Genomic DNA, 14,437 nt, shown 5'->3' with positions numbered 1-14,437 from the left:
CTCCGGTGCGGCATACACGGGTTGCGTGTGTCTCGGGCGTGGCGCACCAACCAAGAAGCTTCCCGCTGCACGCCGCCTGGATTCCCCATTTTCCATCTTTGCTCGCATCGACCATCAGCTGCCCATGGCGTCCCATGGCTTCCCACCCACACCATCGCCGACGGGCTTTGTTGAGGCTAAAAGAATGTGTATCCTGGCTCGGGCTGTTGCTATCAGCTCTGTCATGTCTCCTGCCCTGCTGCCTCGCTCCGAACTTGCTTGAGTTGCGCTCGGAGATTCGGACTGTATCAACTAACACAAGCAGAAATAACGGCCAGACCACGGACTCGCACGCTCTCCGGGTGAGCGCGCGTCTTCCTCCCTCTGAACAACCCAAAGCCGCCGCAATCTACCAACGATGCGCATCGAGCGCCCATGAAGGCCCCCTAACGTTCGCGGACAATGGTAGGCTACGATCGTGCCGAACGCAGAGAGCTGGAGCCACCGGAGGACCCGTCAAGTTCCAGCTCAGGTGGTAGCGAGAGCACTACCGAATATGAGAAACAGAAGGACTGGGACTCTCTTGAAAAGACCGACACCATAAGAACGCTACCGGACAACGAGGCCAGACACGGCAAAAACAAGTTGGAACCTCAACCAAGTTGGCAGGCACACCATCATGGCCTCCTCAAGTTTCGGTCTGTCGAGGATGACCTGCCCACCAACTGGTGGTTTGCTTCGACCGCCATCCCGCTCATTGCGGCCACGTTTGCCCCTATGGCCAATCTGATATCCATCACCGCGCTGGTCGTTCCGTGGAGGAATCAACTCACCCAAAGCAAGACCGAGTTTCCTCTGACCTATCAAGCCACTTCCGTGGGCTACTCCGACCCTCGATGGTGTGTCGACCTCAACATTGCCTCTCTCGTCTGTGGGTTTGTAGGCAATCTTTTCCTTCTCTTCAATTTCACCCGGCGCGTCCGCTATATTGTCGCTTTGCCCGCGACGATTGTGCTGTTCTACATCGCCTCGGGTATATTGATCGGCCTAACCGTCTCGATGAACCTTCATGTTCCGCCTGGCCAGGACGCAGTTTATTCCCAAGGCTACTGGAACGCCGTCATTGCCGCCTGTCTCTACATGTTCAACTCGATGATCCTGATGGTGAACATGTGCGGCTACTTCCTGGGCCATTACCCTCAACACTTTACCTTGACTGACGAGCAGCGCAATTTGATTCTCCAGACAATGATGTTCTTCATATGGCTCGGTGGGGGTGGGGGTGTCTACTCGAGAATCGAAGGTTGGACGTACCCCGATGCCGTGTATTTCTGCGACGTCACCATCCTGACCGTCGGTTTTGGAGACTTTTATCCCACCAACGACCTTGCTCGCGGTCTCGTGTTTCCTTACTCGGTAGGCGGAATTATCATCCTGGGTCTGATGGTCAGCTCCATCCACAAGTTTGCTGGTGAGCTCAGTACAATCAACGTTCTCCGTAAACATGTCGAGCACAAAAGGGTCCACACCCTGTCGCGGGTAGTGACGGTGGACGATGCCGACAACGAAGACAAGAGGCGGGATGAACTAGAGAAGGAGGTGGAAATCGAGGAAAGAAGCGGTCGACGGCCTAGGATCTCATCTCCACTCCCAAATCCGCGGATCCAGCATGACTTGGATGAAGCAACGGCGCGTCTCCAGGGGACCCCGATTCGAGATCCCGTGCAGGATCGCCAAATCGAGTTTGGAAACACCAACGCCCAAGAGCTAAAGAAGACCGAGGAGCATGAGCCACACCCCAATCAGTTTCTGGGCTCGGCATTTCGCAAAGGTCCCATCCGTAATACCCTCCGGTTGATCACAAAGCCCCTGAGAAGGACCTTATCGAGATCACAGAAGAAGGCTATCTTGATGAGAGAGGAGAAGGACAAATTCGACGCCATGCGGGACATCCAGCTCAACGCCAAGAAGTTCAAAAAGTGGTACGCGCTATGCTTGTCGGTGTTGGCGTTTGGGATTTTGTGGTGCATTGGAGCGGTGGTGTTTTGGAAAGCTGAGCACGACACCCAAGATCTCAGCTATTTCGAGGCACTGTACTTCTGTTATGTCAGCTTGCTGACCATTGGCTATGGTGATTTGAGCCCCAAGAGCAATGCTGGCAAGCCTTTCTTTGTGGTTTGGTCGTTGATTGCTGTACCGACCATGACAATCCTCGTTTCGGACATGGGTGACACCGTCATCTCCGGTTTCAAACAGGGGACGTTCAAACTCGGCGACCTGACCGTCCTTCCGAAGGCAGGTCTTTGGCGCGACATCGTCATGCAGCATCCTTGGCTCTGGAATTGGATGAACAAAAGGGCTGAGAAGAAGCGTCTCAAGGCCGGCATGCCTTTCGGACCGACCACCGACCAAGCTCCCCCTGACCTGAGCATTGAACAACTGGCCGCGGAGGAACCGACAGAGGCGGAATTGACGCAGCGTCTGGCTTGGGCCATTCGCAAGACCGCCGACGATCTCCAGCATGCGCCGGGAAAACGCTATACCTATGAGGAATGGTGTGACTTCAGCCGCTTGATCCGGTTCACAAAGGTGGGCCTTGATCAAATGGAATACGATGAGGAAATGGACGGGGTGGTTGAATGGGACTGGCTCGAGGAGAGCAGCCCAATGCTGAGTCAGCAAACCGAGTCCGAGTGGATTCTGGACCGGCTTTGCGAGAGCCTACTCCGGTTGCTGAAGAAGAACATGATTGCGAATGGCATCAACCCCAATTCAGCTTTTCCTCGATCGAGCAATACAGATCTCAGCGCCTTCAACTTCAACCGTAGCGGTACCATATACGAAGACCCCTCAGCGGGGCGCAAACCTGACTCGTCTGCGAAGGGCAAGGGCATTGAAGAGCCTCGCACCCCGACAAAGTCTGAGGAACGTCAACGGAGAGCATCAGGTGCTGATGCAGTGCTGACATTTTTCACCGGTGACAGAAGGGGAACTCATGCATATGCCACCGAAGCGCCTCAATGGAGCAAAAAGGCGCAAGAACGCATGAAGGAACGTCGCCGTGGTAGTGCACCCAAGCGAAGGGGACCATTCAGCAAACTTGAGCACCGTGGCAAGACAGGGGCCATCGGCGGCGGAAGAGGTGGAGCAGGAATTCGTACGCTGAAGATGCGACACTTTACCAGAGACAGGGAAGAGAAGGGATGATAAGCTGACATGAAATGGTTGAAGATTTCACTTGGATACAAACCGTTACACATCTGTGACTTTACCACTGTACTATTCTACGAAGCGGGATATGGACTGTCAAATTTAGGGGTCTAGGGAAGGGAATTTTGGACAGACAGGACATCGAGCGCAAGCCAAAGGGAAAGGGAGTACGGAATCTGGTTTCCACAATCCTAGGATTTTTGTTGCGCAGCCCCTTGATTCCTGCAGGAGATTAAGTCTCTTCTGGTTTCCAGCTGAGCAACCACTGGCGAAGCGATTGGACTCGTCATCAAGCCACTGTCAACGCCTGCGGTACTACGAATACAGCGCCGAACCGGAGAGGGGACGCTACGACCAACCGGTGCTGGACAGCAGATTCAAGATGCCCCGGTCGCCGTTACGTCTCTTTGGGCATGAAGTAACCAACCGTCAGCATCAGGTCAGGACGCTCTTTAAGATGTGGTATGCTGGCAGGATGCATCTAAGAATTTGGACTTGACCACACTGTCCTCTCCATGTCACTGCTGACATACATGGACGAGCCGTCGAGCCAGCCACAGATGGTCAATCCAACGAGATGCATGTGTCCCTTGAGCGAGCGACTACTCGGAAAGGTGATCCATGATCAAGGTTCGCTCGTCGCAATTGCCGAGTCGTTTGTCGCTGGCCCCCCTTTGGAACCGCTCTTGCCCCCGACCCAGGAGGTGGTCTCCTAGTTGGACGATCTTACCACCCTCTGGGCCACGGTGGACGGTGAGATGCAACCCTGCGTCTCTGTGGCTCTCGGGCCCTTATCTCTCAACACACCGACCACGACGGACTTGAGCAACGGGGAGACACCAACCGGGCGTGAGTCGTGCGGAATCCGGTTTCCGGAATGACTTGGTGGGCCGGGTGGTTGGTTGGTGAGATTTCCGGAATTGAGGGTGGTGACAATGATAAACGAGGAGGAGGGGGCGCTCCATCTTTGTTTTTGTTCTTCTGAGCACTCACAGCTTGTCGTGCATGCATATGCATCGGCCCTTGTGACAAAGACGCACGGAGTCCCAGACAGGCTGGACTCAACTCGCCCCGGAGTTCCAGGTGTGGCTGATCAAAGACAAGCGACGGGATCGTCATTATTCGAGCCATCTATTGTGATTTTGTCATAGGTAGTCCGTACCTCGTGCAGAGTCACAGAGTATGGAATCTAGCTGAAGATGGTTGGGATGTCGGTGCCGATCCGCCCTTCTTGCTTTCGCGCACCAATCCTCGATTCAGTACATACAATACACACCTCAGGTACCTCCCTACCCGGATAGATACCTAGGTAGATAGATACCTTAGTAGTGCAAGCGAGACAATGCTCACGGTGAGCTGGAAAAGGGAGGGCATTGTTGGATGCCTCGCGTTCATTTCTTTGGGGCGATATGACCATTTCCATTTCCAGTGGACCCCTAGAAGGCAAGACGTGCCCATCGAGCCATCTATCTACCTACGAGGAGAGGAGGTCCTCTGCGTGTATTCTCTGTCATACAGAATAACAGATACCTCGGACGGACCGAATCCTCTGCGCTGCGCTGCGCTGCTTCTTCCCTATGTAGGTTGACCCTGACTCTGACCATGCCGCTTGCCACTCGTCGCTGGTCGCTCTGTGATTGTGGAGGCTGAGATGCTTGCCTTGTGCGCCCTCATCCGTAGAGCACAGCCCAAGACGTAGAGCGGTAGAAGGCCGAAACACTGTGCCGAGGACATGGTTACCAAAGCTACATGCCGACAAAGCTACCTACCTACCTACCTACCCACCCACATACATAGCCCCCTCATACAAACTCCGTGTTACAACTCGCAATGTACCAGACGACCCACGACCGAAGAATGCCCTGCCTGCAGCGCCCACCGAATCGATAGATCATTTGCCTCCCCCTAACCCCGTATCCTCCTCCTTCCTGATCCCGAGATACGGAGATGAGGATGAGGATGCTGATTATTGGGCGGCCCTCTTTCTTTTGCTTCCTTGTCGTACCGTCCATAACCTGGCGCGCAGGCGATGGCTGAGGACTACTAGCGGGTTATAGTCCGTCTAGCACAAGTCCTTCGCTCCAACCGGGCCGGAGATCCACCAAGGCATCCGGTCAAAGAGGCCGGGAAGAAACGTGGGGATGGAACAGGGCGCGGCTTCAACCCTCGATCAATCGTGAGCAATCTTGATTTTGTGCCCTAGGAAAACGCCTCTCATCCACTTCATTCATCGCCTTTCTCGTCGGACGCCGAACCCAACCTAAAGAGCTCCTCCCACGCCTGATCGTCGAGCATCCCCTCGACCCACACGAACGACTTCATCAACTCCTTCAACAGCCTCATGGTCCCAATGCTCAGGACCCGCGTCACTGCCACGCTGCGGGTCCAGAACCAGCGGTATTCATCTTTTTGATCCGTGCTGCGCGCCCCAAAGAGCCCGGCGATCAAGATCCACAGGAGCAAGCGGTCGGATTTGCCTGTCCAAGTCACGTGGGTTTCGCTGGTAGATCGCGGGCCGGTGTCGACGCCTGAGGAGATCTCGTTCGAAGGCTGGAGGATCTCATATTGGAGTTGTCGTTTGAGGCGTTTCGTGATCAAGGCCGGGTCAAGCGGCGGGCGTTTCGCAGGAGCCGAAGAAGCGTAGATGGATTCGTCGGTGCAACGGAACTTTGCCAGAGTAGACTGGGAGATGTATTGGAGCAGCAACACCAAGGCTAGACGACAGCAGAGCTCGCCGCCATAGCTGGGGATTTCCAATAGGTGGAGGACCAGGAATTTGCTCTTGCTCAGAACCCAGTCGGTCTCAGGACCGATAAAGTCGGGGTTTTGGTGAAAATGGTCAAAGAGCCGCAAAAGAGAGGGGAGCTCCTGTACCACATTTTTCAGGTCAGAGCTGCATGGCGTTTGCTCAAGCGCTCCTGGGAATGCTGAACAGTAGTGGGACGAATAGATTGGGCTAGGATGCCAGCCAACGCATTGATAGATCTCTTCACTCCCCGTAGAAGGACAAAGGAGCTCGGGCAGCACCACCGATCCTGCCAGATTCGTGGCGTCAGATTCCAGGAAGATTGCATTGTAACTGAGCACATCATAGATGTACTGATCGAGGGTGGACTGCCCAGGAGTCAACGTCTTCCAAAAATGCTTGAGGATGTTGAAGTGGGTCTTCGATTCTTCATAATTCTCCATGTACCAGCCGCATACGCTTAGGTAATAGATGTCGAGGATAATCTGACGGTCTTCGGCCGCGGACTGATTGTCAAGGAGCAGCCTCAGGCACTGGAGAGCTTTGTGTAGGTATAATTCGGGCCCATTTCCCGCGCGGAAGGATATGCCAGAGACTCGTCTCATGCGGCTCGCCGTAGCTGCTAAGAGGGCGTACATGTGGACACTCTTCCTCATGCAGCCCTGGATGATGGCATCAATGCTGGAGAAGTGTTGGATGAATGCGGCGTCGGGCGGTTTTTGGCCGTCGTCGCTTTGAGGTTTGGAGAGGAGAGCAAAAGAAAGATAATATTGGAGGATGGGCAGTACATCGCTGTCTATCGTGGCAGCTGTGCAATCAAAGGGATCAATGACAGATTTCTGGGACGGGCCAGGGGAAGGGCCTAGTAGCAATTGAATCGCCTCATTGTCGAGATATTCGTCCTCGCTGGAATCTCGCTGGCGCCGGGACTCGGATTCTGGGCTTGTTGAGGTGTCCTTATCTGTCATCGCACTGCGGCCCTCTGAAGCTGCCCGCTTCGGTTTCTTGGGCCGCTTTGTTGAGGTGTGACTTGTCTGCTTCGCATTTGCCGAGCGCCTCCCTTTAGATGGTTTATTTGGGTCATCCAGTAGCCGAGACACTCGGCACCGCGTCAAGCATTTCTCGAAGAGCAGTGTATCCGTCTGACGTTGAGGGTCGCTACCACCGATTGCCTTGGAAGTGGCTACCTCCTGAGCCCACCGCTGGGCATGGCTGTTGATGCTCGCCGCAGCACTTCGGGTAGTTGAGCGGGACAATGCGCCGGATGTAGGGGTTTTGACGATGAATAGAAAGGGAGCCTTGCTGGATGCGGCGCCCTGAGCGCCGACTTTGATACTATTGAACGTGGCGAACTCGAAATGAGCTGGAGTTTGGTCGAGAACAGCCATCGTCCGTTGTGAAAATGGTCATTCGAACACAGTTTGCGCAGCTGACACTATAAAAGCTTGGGTGTCTTGGGGTGTCTTGAATGTCTCCCAGATTCTCGAATAGTCGCGCCAATCAGAGAAACTTAGCAGGTTTCCGTAACGGTTCGACGGTTTGGGGTAATCGAGGAGGCCTGCATGATCTTCAACGTCCTGATATGAAGGACCGCAAGTGCGGTGAAGAGGCCAGGGGCGTCGAGGTAATGAACGAGACACCGATGAGAGTGGCACCCTACTGTCTAGCATAGCGTGACCCCCGGTGCGTCGACCAGATTGGGCAGCGCCTCGCCTCGCTTAAGGAGTGCCACCGCCAGGGGCCACAAAATTCCGTTAGATAAGCACACATGTTTTTGTCGCCTTTGTTCGAATAGAGTAGTCGCTAAACGGCTGACGGGGTTGAACCGCCCACGAAGAACAAAAGGCCCGGGGGCGATGCCATGGCTAAGCATCCAATGATGGATCTATCGATGCTGTGCGGCGGTCAGAGAAAGGATGCTTGGCACCGGACTTGAGGTAGACGGTGCTGAGGATTGTGCTCGTTTCGTTATAGACTTTTGTCTGGGCTGTATGGATCTCCCAGCTGAAGGATTACCACGCGATACAAGGCGATATACAAGTGGAGGTGGAGAGTGGAGATGAAGATGACTGACTAAATTCAACACGGGAGTCGGAACTGAGGTGGTGATTGGCCGAAGAGACGATTCCTCCCCCGCGGGACATAGCGTGTAACAAGGTCCTTCAGACGGTCCATGGGTGTGAGATCCCGCCTCTAATTAGCTTCCTGACAAGGCTGGAGGAAGAGGGTGGAGGTCGATAGGGCGGAGTGAAAGGAGGTTGAGGTAGGATAAGATTCGGCGCAGTTGCTCTTGCCGCCTGTAACAACCTTAAGAGGGCAACGATTCCAGTCCAAAAGGGGATTAGTTCTGACCCGCTAACACCAAACTAGTACCTATCAGGTATAGCATTATATCATCTCCTCATGCTCGTTCGCGCCCTTGAACCGCTCTGTCAGATCGATATAAATATTGTCCCACCGACTAGGCAGGGGTCTATAGTCGATGTATTAGTACTGGTACGAGTTCGTATCCTGCCAAGCCGGCGGATCTCCTTCAACCAGTTCATTGGGTCTGGCATCAACAAGTATCAATGACAAAGATGTTACCCGCACCTTTACCGGGATGACATGATCCAGCGAGAAAGCAGGCGAGGCTACCTACCACACCGGAATCACGATCCCAGCTATCCAGATCGAGGCATTCAGCTGGAGGTTACGAGGTGAACCAACCTCGGTAGGCTGAACACCGCGACGGCTTGCTTCACGCTAACTCGGTGTTTCAGCTTGCACCGAAACAGCGAAGCCCAATGCGCCACAGGCGACGCACCCGCCCTAACAAACGATACGTGTGCGGAATTAGTCATACAGAGCCAAACTTACACAATCATCGCTGTCCCGTCATGCCTTGTAGGGCTAAATTGCCCATGGGGATTTGTTGCGCTCGTTCATTCCCGGAGGAAACTAATTCCTGTTTCGAACCACTGCAGATCCCTGTTCCTCGTGTCCGAATGGACTTTTTACGCCCTTGGGATGACTATGACAGCTGGCCCAGCATTTCGTTCTAAACAGATTCGGTCAAATGTGGGTATATCCTAGACCCTAGGATGGGGGGGGTGACCATGGGAAACAACGGCAACTTGATGTCAATAATCCCGGACAATGTGCTCTACTTGTGCCTGTACCGCAGCAGACTGGATCCATCACATTCATTGTTCTCATCCTTCTGCTCGACTGCTTTTCCTTGGAATCTAGAGGAAAAGCCTATTGTCTTTACCCATATGGGTGTCAAGATGTTTGACCCCCGTCATCACCTCTCGCCCTGCCTGCATCAAGAGATATAAAATTGTTGAAGTGTTGTCCCCTGGCTCGCCGCCGGGTATCATGGACCATGCCCTCGAACTCCCTGCGGTCAGTACGCACAAAACCGTGAGAAATGTTGGGTTTGAGTGGAACATCGCGGTGGCTTCGTCCACACGGAGAGCTTGGGCATGGTAGAGCTGATATGAAAGATGTAAGCTCATCGCCCTTGAGAATTCTTAGCTGGGCATCTGGCTGACAAGGCCCTTGGCTAGGATCTAAAACATCCCACTGATATCGAGTTAGAGACCCATTCGCACCACGGCCGTGTCCGTGTCGTGAACAACACCCCGGGACTGGTGAACGCCGAACCTTGAGCCCCCTATCGCTCGGCCTTCGGGCTGGAGATCGCCACCCAAGGAATGTGAAATGAACAGAAACAGCACGGCCCCAAGTGGAGCTCGTCTCGCCAGTGGGTTTAATGCACATGGGAAGAACCTCCACTGATGAAAGCCTCCGAGAAGAGTCGCCGCGACCAACACGGAGGCGCCCCCTGCTCTCCAATCAAAAGCAATCGTTCGGAAAAGGGATATTCGCCTGACCCTTTCGATGGCTTACTGCGTTGGAAGTCGGAAAGCACCTCCGTTGGACATGCACCGGCTGAGGCTGTCTTTTTCCTTGAGAGACCTATCTGCCAATTCATGTTTACAGAACCTGCTTGGAAGCTTCATTTCTCGAGATTGATGCCAGTTCGATGGCGAGCTTTCCTTCCCTCGGCCGGAACTCTCGTTTGGATGGGAATAGGCATGAAGCGTCGTGGAGTGTTCTGCACGCTTCGACGCTTGACTGAGGGAGCAGAGGTAGGTGGCGGACGACGATGAATCATTGTGAGTTGTGCTAGACAACAGCGACCCATCCTCGTAGGTGCCACTTCACTCTACTTCAGGTCCAGCCACTGATCGTTGACAGGATTCTTACTATCGGATTAGACACTTCGTCGTCGACTCTACCTATCACTAGTCCTCGTCTCATATTCTCCCTAGCTTCTCGCATCCTGCCGACGTGACAGAGCCGTTGCCAGACAATAGCATCCACAACGCACAAGGTCTGCAGTCAGTACAGTCAGCAGATCACATAGCTCCCGAGGCCCTGATGAGACCATGGCCTACAACAGCTCCAATACCGACACCGCTCATTTCTTGTGATCCCTCGAGACCCAATCTCTCGGGCCAGAGGTACAAAAGGGGGATTTTCTCTCATCTGGCATATGTCGACAACACAACCATTTTGAAGAGTGTCGACCAAATCCATGTTTTTAGGTCGGGTTAAGACCTTGAGACGATGCTCCTCAGATTAAATGCCAAAAACCATACGCACAACTCTGCGAAGCGATTGGCGAAACCTACCCTGTTGTCAAGAACAAGCGGGGGACAGTCAGGGCCTCGAGGCGGATATACACAATATGGCTTAATGTCGGCGTCCAGCCACGTTTTATTTGACCTGCTTGCGTACCTATCTGCTCGTTGCATCGGTCCGTTTGGATTGGTCGATGAACGTAAAGCAGTGCTCGCACACCCAAAGCTTGACACCGGCCAGAGAAAAGCCATGGCGCTGCACACACAGAGACTGCAATTGATTGAGTTGAGTTCAACCAACACAACTCCAGCGTGCGGATCCTTTGATATACATCACAAGTGGCAGACTCAGTGCGGGTCCGACACACTCGCTCTCCGTGATCCTTCAACAGGTCTGTTGGTGGAGAAGAAAAATCGATAATACTTATGGGAGGCATTGACACACTTCAAATACCGAAAGGTACATAAATCAAAAGTAAAGTCTCGACCACTTTCTCCCCCGGTCAGAAAACATCTCGAGCAGGACTCCTGAGTACACGTTTGGCGGTCAAGGTAATGACATTTTGTCTAGTATGCTCTCCGCTGTTGATATCACAGAGCAAGACAGCTATAGGCGGTCCAGAATGCCCCCAGAGTTATGATCAAAATCGGTAATTGTTGCTGCTCAGCTCAGACTATCTCAACTTCTGCATGGTCTCCGCACATTATCATTCAAAAATATCATTGGCCTTCGCTCCATAGGGGTACTTGAGTAGAAAACTGAGTAGTTCCATGGACAAAATCTCGTGGCTGAGGGTCACCGTTGCTCGCAATGTGGTTGTTTCTTTCACATTGCCTCAGTAAGGTCATTGACTGCATCGGAGCCGGCAGAGGAGTATCTGCAGCTTCTAAGCCAGCGAACCGTGGTGTTGCTGGAGTGGAAACGTCGGACCACGATTGAAACGAGGCTGGCTGCGCGTAATCTCTAATCGTCGATCTCGTAGCCCTGCACGAGCGAGACGGCGACGAACCCGCCGTCAGCTTGTCGCTCCTGCCGAAAATGCTAGTAGAGGCTCCCTCCCGGTGTGCCACGATATTCAATCCCTGCTCGTTCTTCTTCAAACCGTCTTGTACCAGAGTTTGAGTCTTACCAAGCCCATTGACCATATCCCGGAATGCTGTGGCTCGGTCAGGGCAGGCTGCTGCTGACAGTCGCTTGATTGTTGTCCCAGTACTATCTCGTCCAGGATCTACGGAGTCGCCAAAGGACCAGGCGCTCAGCTGGCTGTGCGGCGGCGGCAATGACTTCGGACCTGAGCAATCTATGGACTTGAGCCAACCTGATGATGTTCGTTCCCTGGATTGATCTGGTGCTTTCCTTTTTGCTGGTATAAGTGACATTGGAAGATTCCTGCTGGCTGTACTTCCAGAACCCAGCAACCCTCCCGTCGGGCTAGTGCCAATTCCAGGGTCGGTCTTCGAAGCGTTGTTGTATAGTGATATATCGACCAGTCTCTCGTCGAGGCGGCCCTCCATTGGACTGAATTCTGAAAGAAAATCTGTCTCGGAATGGTCACGATCTGCCGGGAGTGGTATGAAGATCGAAGTGTTCACAGTAGTGGGGATGGAAGTGGGCGACCCGAAAAATCTAAGCGCTGACTCCGGTCGCTCTGGCCCAACCCAGGTGCTGGAAATGCCATGGCGAGAGTACAATTCCTTGTCGATGATTGGGACTGCGTCAAGCTGAGCCTCGACACCCTGGGAGGCAAGCATGAATCCTGCCTCAGTAGTCATGTGGGTGGCAATTTCTTCTGCTTGAAGTTTCTGTTCTGTGGTGACGCAATTCGTCAAGTTGCCAGCAGTCCTAGTGGCAGGATTATGGCGGGCGTGAGACTCGTCCTCGCTCGAACTGAAGATATACGGACTCTTAGAGAGAGCCCTGTCATTCACGACACCGACCGCGGATGTGCTGATGCTTCGAGAGCACCATGGCGAATCAACTGTATCGCTTTGACCGGAATTGTCAGCAGCAGAGGACGATTCCCCTACCTGCTGACTTTCCTGCTCGAGCTCCTCCACCGTCTGCTCTAGCTTCACTTGATCATCCAACGTAAATTGTGGGTGGGATGGCAGTTCGGCATCGATCGCCACATCGTATTTGTACGTAGCTTCCGGAGCGACGGGGATGCTTTCATCAACCAAGGAGTGGCTCGGCCCAGGAGGGTGGCAAGCATGCAGAACTGGCTCGGGAAAGGGTGCTGGATATGAGTTTTGTCCTGAGCCATCTTTTATTAGCCCCACGGCAATAACGCGGCGGATTATATCTGGCAAGTCTGGTCTCGAGGCCTGCATGTGGAGCTGTTCCCGAGAACTGCCAGGAATAGCAAGTGCTTCGGCTTCTTGATGCGAGGCGTGCTTCCAATGGACGTCCACTTGGGTACCCAGTGAATTTTTCTCCTTGCGTGAAGAATTCGCAATCGAAACACTTGTATTAACCCCTAACCCAGCGTGCCCACGGACTTTGTCCCAGGATGTTAGGCCAAGGGCAACAACTTCGTCGAGGGTGATGAGATTGTTCCTGTCCGCGGAGTTGAGGTCAGCAGTCCTCCCCGTCCTTGGCTCGCAGGCATAGGAGTGGGTGCTGTCACTGCTCGTTCCTCGTGTCTCCTTCCCCGTTTTGCCTGTTTCCTTCCGGTCCCAAACCTTGTCAGATGGCACCAGTTCATGTATAGCTCTTTCTGCTGTGTGGATAGGCTCTTTTCGGACAACAACGCTCGGGGTGGTTTGAGTCTGATGTAAGTTGGACCCTATTCTCAGGCTGATCTCTTCTGTGCGCAAAGATGGAACTCGAAGAGCACGCCGCGTCGAGCGTAATACTCTCTGGACTGAATCCTTCTGAGACATCGGAGTTCCTCGCTTGAACTGTGCAGTCTTGCGTCGACGACCTAGTCCTTCCATATCGTCTCGGGCACGTGGATTCGACTTCAATGGCCGTACGGTGGCGAGTCCGACCCAGTCAGATTTGTCAAGCAGAGTCTTGCGAGCACGTTCAAGTCCGTTGGCATTTCCACTCGGCCTGCGGACATAGTTAGCACTGGATCTGGCGATGAGCTCCATGTTCCTTGCTTGCAGTGTCTCTCATTATCAGATGCTTGACTGTTCACCTGTCTGCCCAGGGATCGGGAGTTCGTTTCGGAAGGCTGTTGACCATCGACTGACCTTGCTTCTTCCGCATTGAAGCCATGTACTAGGTAGTTGCTTGCACATGCCTTCCCAGAGAACTGCTGCGCCGCCGGAGGAACTGTATGTATGGAAAATGCCGGAGATGTAGGGCGAGAAGGGCGAGAATGAGGTTGAAGTCTGGCCTTTGCAAAGTTCTGCTTTTGTTTCTTGACACGTGCATTGGCGTTGGCTTTGGAGTGACGTTGCAGGCTGCCACCGGTCCAATTCATCCCAGCCCGCTGAGATCAACACAGTAGAGAGAAATGTATGGATGCATCAGACCGCGGAAGCGGATGGTAGCACCATTGTTGCACGAAGCTATGAACAGTCCCGAAGAGTGGCAGGCATTTGTTGACCTGCAGCACCAATGTCGATTCGGTCGACGACGCTACACCTTTAACTTTCCACCTTCTTCACTGCGTCATCGTGACTTCCACTTTTGCTTCAAAGCCTATTGAGCCTTTCCATGACCCTTGAGAGATACATGGCGTAAGGTCGTTTGAAGACCATTCACCTGCGGCGACCAATTCGACATCAGATAGATACGTTTGGGAGCAACGGCCATCACGTCTTCCCGGATCTTACATTCATCTAGAACCTGTGGTAGGCAAATTGGCCTCTCTGCGAAGGTAGCACAACATCGTGCAAGTCAATTCGCACCCTGTCAGCC

General features: G+C 53.5%; 3 protein-coding genes across 3 annotated transcripts; 1 reads left to right on the top strand and 2 right to left on the bottom strand.

Moving 5' to 3' along the window:
• The first annotated feature begins 107 nt into the window (after positions 1-107).
• On the top strand, positions 108-4,555 carry PV07_09148 (uncharacterized protein). Its single transcript, XM_016396379.1, has one exon. It carries the CDS (start codon positions 442-444, stop codon positions 3,184-3,186), a length of 2,745 nt encoding a protein of 914 aa, XP_016246235.1. The 5' UTR covers positions 108-441; the 3' UTR covers positions 3,187-4,555.
• A 714-nt stretch (positions 4,556-5,269) lies between these two features.
• Positions 5,270-7,401, bottom strand: PV07_09147 (uncharacterized protein). The gene has a single exon (XM_016396378.1). The coding sequence runs from the start codon at positions 7,321-7,323 to the stop codon at positions 5,413-5,415; it is 1,911 nt and encodes a 636-aa protein (XP_016246234.1). The 5' UTR covers positions 7,324-7,401; the 3' UTR covers positions 5,270-5,412.
• A 3,885-nt stretch (positions 7,402-11,286) lies between these two features.
• Positions 11,287-13,662, bottom strand: PV07_09146 (uncharacterized protein; the record flags this gene model as incomplete). The annotated part of the gene is made up of 1 exon (XM_016396377.1): positions 11,287-13,662. One exon carries the CDS (start codon positions 13,660-13,662, stop codon positions 11,287-11,289), a length of 2,376 nt encoding a protein of 791 aa, XP_016246233.1.
• Between the last annotated feature and the right edge of the window lie 775 nt (positions 13,663-14,437).

The sequence above is a fragment of the Cladophialophora immunda genome, assembly GCF_000835495.1.
Source record: "Cladophialophora immunda strain CBS 83496 unplaced genomic scaffold supercont1.5, whole genome shotgun sequence".
NCBI classification, from domain to species: Eukaryota; Fungi; Ascomycota; class Eurotiomycetes; order Chaetothyriales; family Herpotrichiellaceae; genus Cladophialophora; species Cladophialophora immunda.
Note: the sequence above shows the minus strand (reverse complement) of the source record. Positions and strands in the feature narration are given on the sequence as shown.

Excerpts from the sequence above, each read along its gene's own strand:
- PV07_09148 (XM_016396379.1), top strand. The coding sequence starts at position 442 with ATGGTAGGCTACGATCGTGCCGAACGCAGAGAGCTGGAGCCACCGGAG.
- PV07_09147 (XM_016396378.1), bottom strand. The coding sequence starts at position 7,323 with ATGGCTGTTCTCGACCAAACTCCAGCTCATTTCGAGTTCGCCACGTTC.